Source organism: Cyanistes caeruleus, unplaced genomic scaffold (genome assembly GCF_971803275.1).
Source record: "Cyanistes caeruleus unplaced genomic scaffold, bCyaCae1.hap1.1 HAP1_SUPER_30, whole genome shotgun sequence".
NCBI classification, from domain to species: Eukaryota; Metazoa; Chordata; class Aves; order Passeriformes; family Paridae; genus Cyanistes; species Cyanistes caeruleus.
In genome coordinates, this window is record NW_028256295.1 from 1433397 (window position 1) to 1439292 (window position 5896).

The window sequence follows — 5896 nt, forward strand, 5'->3', positions numbered from 1 at the left end:
CTTTTTAAGTGTTTGCTTACACCATCTGAATTTGAATTATGGGAAAACACATGGAAGCGGTTTCTAAAAAACATACTGGTGGAATTATTAAAAACTAATCCCCAATATGTAGATTTATTAAATAATCCTATTTCTTTAGAGCATTTATGCGGTGAAGGAGTATGGGAAAAACCTGAGGACCAAACTAGGGCATTGCCAAAAGCTGTGATAGATAAAATCACTACAGCTGCAGAAAAGGCTTTCACACAGCTACCTACAGCTGACACTAAGGGCAGTTATATTAATGTAAAACAAATGCCCTCAGAAGGATTCCTGCAATTCTTAGACCGATTAAGAGAACAAGTCTCCCGTCAGGTAGAAGACCCTGTGGTGCAGACAGAGTTAGTCAAGGAACTTGCTCAGAGAAATGCTAATGAATCTTGCCGTAGAATTATTTTAGGTTTGCCTGTGGATCCCCCTCCGACCCTGGCACAGATGTCAGCGGCCTGTGCAAAGAAAGCAGAGATGTTTTCGCAAGAAAAGAGACCTCCCTGGACCACCCCAAGACCTGTTGCTGCAGTTTCATCTGAGACAAAGAATGAACAGATGACGCCTGACCAGCAACAGCGAATTTGTTTTTATTGCAGAAAACCAGGACACTTTGCTAAAAACTGTCCTTTAAAACAACAGAAACACACAGATACCAGCTTGCCAAAAAACTTACATCACAGCGCTTATCCACTCAGCGTGCAGACATAAATGAAGTGGAAACGAATCTCTGTCCTTTAATAAAAAGGGGGAAGGGGGGTGAAAAACTGCAAAACTATAATTGTGAAAAACGTTTGCCTAATAAGGTCTGGCAACCGCAAAAGCGATTCAGACTTGTAACTTCTAAAGCTTTTTGTTTCAGATCTGACCGCTGGACTGTCGTGGGAGTAGATTTGCAGGATAATTCACAAGACCTGGCTGGACTGGATAGTAGGTATTTTGTTATTGGAGACACAGCACACACACCAATAGAGATTGAGGTGGCTCCCATGACAATCACAGGAGGCCTAACACACCTCACTCTCTTAGCTAGGTGCCCCCAACCACCTTTCTATATAGACAAAGGGCAGGTAATAGCCCAGGTAATCCCTGTTCCAACAGAAGTCCCAGTAGATGACAAAGCACCGGGAGTTTACTGGGCAGAAGTAGTGGGTGAAAACAAGCCTATTATAGGATGCAATTTAACACATAAATCAGAACATCTCCATGTAGAAGGGTTAATTGACACTGGGGCAGATGTGACCATCATACCGGAAAAGGTGTGGCCATCACACTGCCACTACAACCAGTGGCAGGAAAAATACAAGGTGTTGGAGGGATGAAACTGGCAAAAATTGCTAGAGATATCGTCCAGATCGAAGGTCCGGATGGTAGGATTGCTAGTGTCCGACCTTTTGTAATTGACTACAAGTGCCCCCTGTGGGGGAGAGATACCATGTTGCAGTGGGGGGTGAAACTCACTATTCCTGAGACACCTCAGGATTTTTGATAGAGGCCACTGTACAGCGTCCTGTCCAAAAATTATCTTGGCTAGATAATGATCCAATTTGGGTGAACCAGTGGCCTCTCAGCAAACAAAAACTTGGGGCGCTAGAAAAATTAGTGGAAGAAGAATTGGCTAAGGGACACATAGTAGAAACAACCAGCCCTTGGAATTCCCCGGTGTTTGTAATAAAAAAGCCAGGGAAAGACAAATGGCGTCTCCTTCAAGATTTAAGAGAAATAAACAAAAAAATACAAAACATGGGATCTCTCCAACCAGGAATGCCCTCCCCAACCATGCTACCACAAGATTGGCTACTAGCAGTACTGGATATTAAAGATTGCTTTTTTCAAATTCCCCTGCATCCAGAGGATGCACCAAGGTTTGCCTTTTCCATTCCTACCATTGACAGGGAAGCCCCAATGAAACGGTACCACTGGACAGTATTACCTCAGGGGATGAAAGCCAGCCCCTTCATCTGCCAGTGGTATGTGGGGTCATTGCTGTCCTCAGTGCGTGCTGAAAAGAGAGAGGCTATCATTTTGCATTATATGGACGATATTTTAATATGCTGTCCCAATAACAACATACTGAAAGACACCCTTGACCTAGTGGTTAAAGTTTTAACCTCTGCTGGATTCCAATTGCAGGAAGACAAAGTTCAGAGGATGCCACCTTGGAAATATCTGGGCCTGCAAATTACAGCACGGACTGTTGTTCCACAAAAATTGGAAATTATTGGTAATCCTAAAACTCTAGCAGATCTTCATTCTCTATGCGGGTCACTAAACTGGGTCAGACCCTGGCTAGGTCTCACCAATGAAGACCTGGGCCCCCTACTCAATTTATTAAAAGGGGAGAGAGAGTTACTGTCTCCCAGAGTGCTAACTCCAGAAGCAAAAACTGTAATTGAAAAGGCACAAAAGGCCTTGACAGAAAGACAGGCACACCGCTTCAAACCTGAGCTGCCTTTCAAATTTATTGTCCTGGGAAAATTGCCACACCTACATGGGTTAATATTCCAATGGGCTGAAGGGCAGAGAGACCCACTCTTAATAATAGAATGGGTCTTCCTCTCCCATCAAAGACCCAAGACTATCACCAAGCCACAAGAGCTGATGGCTCAGCTGATTCAAAAGGCCAGGGTAAGGCTGCGGGAACTGGCAGGTTGTGACTTTATGTGTATTCACCTCCCAGTCAGGCTCTCTGGAGAAGGGAAAAACTCCCCTGAGAGACTGACCAAAGAGATGTTTGAGCATCTGCTGCAGAGCAATGCTAACCTCCAGTTAGCTCTGGACAGCTACAGTGGGCAAATTTCAGTTCATGCACCATCACACAAATTGTTTCATGAGGAATTCCATCTCATTCCTCGTGAGAAAAGGAGCCGGAGGCCACTCAAAGCTCTCACAGTGTTCACTGATGCATCTGGGACATCTCACAAGTCGGTGATGACTTGGAGAAATCCACAGACTCAGCTTTGGGAAGCTGATGTTGAGTTTGTAGAGGGGTCACCCCAGATAGCTGAACTAGCTGCGGTCGTGAGAGCCTTTGAAAAATTTTCAGAACCGATTAATTTAGTTACTGACTCAGCCTACGTAGCAGGAGTGGTGTCCAGAGCGGAACAGGCAGTTCTCAAAGACATTGAGAACGAACATCTCTTTAGATTGCTTTCAAAACTGATTTACTTGGTCTCGAATAGAGAACAACCTTTCTATGTGATGCATATAAGATCGCACACCCCATTGCCAGGTGAAATCGCTGAGGGGAACCGGAAGGCTGATTCCCTTGCTGCCCCAGCCGAAAAGGTATGTCTCCCTGATGTGTTTCAGCAGGCAAAAATAAGTCACCAGCAATATCATCAAAATGTGCCAGGACTGATTCGTCAGTTCCAGCTGACACGGAATCAGGCCAAAGCCATCGTGGCTACCTGTCCCAATTGTCAGCTCCAGGCAGTGCCATCATTAGGCATCGGAGTTAATCCCAGAGGCCTTAAGAGCTGTGAAGTGTGGCAAACAGATATCACTCACATTCCCAGTTTTGGTCGCCTGAAGTATGTACATGTGAGTATTGATACATACTCAGGAGCGGTGTATGCCTCTGCTCATGCAGGAGAAAAGTCTGTACATGCTAAACAACACTTAGTACAGGCCTTTTCTGTATTGGGAATCCCTAAAGAAATTAAAACAGATAATGGCCCAGCGTATAAATCCAAGGAGTTCCTGGAATTTGTCCAGCAGTGGGGAGTGGAACATAAAACTGGCATCCCCCACTCCCCCACAGGTCAGGCTGTAATCGAGCGTACGCACCAGACGCTCAAACAAGTCCTAGCCAGGCAAGGTAGCGAGGCAGTGTGGATGTCTCCCCAACAGAAACTATGTAAAGCTCTGTTTACTATTAATTTCCTAAACTGCTCATTTGAAAACATGAATCCTCCTGTAACTCGGCATTTTAACAGTAGTGATCAGTTTAAATTGTCACAGCATCCACCGGTGTTAATCAGAGACCCTGAAACTTGGCAAACCAAGGGTCCCTATGAACTTGTCACCTGGGGGCGTGGCTACGCGTGTGTATCCACCCCTTCAGGCCCCCGATGGATTCCTCAGAAATGGGTAAAACCTTTTATTCCAAAGAATCCAGCACCAGCAAGAAGAGAAGAGAAGCAAGTAGCTGTTGCTTCCAAAAGAAGACGCCGCTGAAGAGAGCAAGAAGAAACCTGCATACTGTAACTGTAAATATGTTTTAAAGAATGTCTGTTTCCTTTTTTTTAGAAATAACCTACCTCTTACTCAAATCCATGATGAGCCTTAAGCCTGCTGTCATCCTGCTCGCACTGAGCAGCCTGACAACAGCCTGGATCGTCCCACAGCCACGTCAAAACGTCTGGGTGACCCTGGCACAAACACTCCAACAGGAAAACATATGTCTATCGACCGCAGCAACAAAAAATCCTATGTCTACCTGCCTGGTAGGAATTCCCCTGCAGCATGATGAATTCACACACAGCTTTAGTACACTGACTCCTGAGGCAGATAATAAACTACACAGCACTCATGTAGAAGCAGAGTTAAGAAACCCTGTCGAAGAGTGGCTACCCCATTTTCCTAAGGCAACCCAGGAACCCCAGGAGTTAGAGTTGCTGGGTTCCTCCCCAGCATCATACTGTGTACACTTTAGAGTTAGTCCTCCTACTCATAAAGAAACATTCCACCATATAGTACAACATAGAGAAGAGTTCACAGCAAAAAAGTGGTGCCATGTACTAAGCTACATCAAAGTGCACTCTTCAGTTCATCCACATCCCAAAAGCCTCCCCAAAGGACTGTTCCTCATTTGTGGGGACCGTGCATGGGCAGGAATTCCATCCCGTCTCCTTGGAGGGCCGTGTACCATAGGGCGTCTGTCACTGTTAGCGCCCAATCAAACATTAATTGGCGAGTGGACCCATAAAAACAATTTGACCAAAAAAATTCAAAAGAGAAGTGCTACAAAATTAGATGAAAATTGTGACTCAGAAATTTTCCATTGGTCAAAATCAAAAAGGATTGCTGCATCCATTTTTCTTCCCTGGGTAGCTGCAGCTAAAGCCCTAGGTGAATTGGGACACCTAGAATGCTGGGTAGTAAAACAAGCAAATTTAACATCCAATGCCATAAGTGCCCTCCTAGAAGATGAGGAAATTACCAGGCAGGCGACACTTCAAAACCGTGCTGCAATAGACTTTCTCCTATTGCTCCACGGGCATGAGTGCCAAGAGTTTGAAGGTCTTTGCTGTATAGATCTAACATCGAAGGCTCCTAACATCCATGCCACTCTCCGAGAGATGAAAAGCATGATCGGACAAGTCAAGCAAGAAGCTGATGACTGGTTCAATGGACTGTTTAAGAACTGGGGGCTCTCGGGGTGGTGGGCTTCAGTAGTGAAAACTATTCTGTCACTGCTAGTCATTGTTTTGCTGACCGTGTTAGTGTTTGGAGCGCTAAGCAAAATACTGTACAGAAGCATAGTTAAGCTAGTCTCAACTACCTCAGATGTCAACCATATAGAGTTGGCAGACCGGAGTAACCCTCACCAACCTACAAATGGGAATTGGTGGGCCACTTCGGGTCAGTAAGTAGTATAAGCTCATTACCTTTCATTTAATTACATATGTTAAAGTAGGGGCAGATGTGGTAGTGCATATTTCTGGGAGTTACTGTGTTTCTCTGTGACGTGTTTTTCCCCTCCCCTCCCTTATCCCTGAAACGTTACCCCATTGGTTGGTGCTATATATCCCCCCGCCCCTCTCCCGAGGTTTGAAAGAGTCCGGGAAAGAGTAACCCGGCCTCTTCTCTCTCTGGCAGCTAGCCAGAATAAACATCTTCTGATCCCCTGGAGGGAGAAGCAGCA

The 5896-nt window shown here is 45.3% G+C and overlaps 1 protein-coding gene across 1 annotated transcript; it reads left to right on the forward strand.

The window, feature by feature from the left end:
* Positions 1-379: 379 nt before the first annotated feature.
* Positions 380-5896, forward strand: LOC147645261 (uncharacterized). The gene has a single exon (XM_086874890.1). It carries the CDS (start codon positions 4257-4259, stop codon positions 5619-5621), a length of 1365 nt encoding a protein of 454 aa, XP_086731016.1. The 5' UTR covers positions 380-4256; the 3' UTR covers positions 5622-5896.

What these genes read in the sequence shown, in the direction of transcription:
- LOC147645261 (XM_086874890.1), top strand. Translation starts at nt 4,257, where the DNA reads ATGTCTGTTTCCTTTTTTTTAGAAATAACCTACCTCTTACTCAAATCC.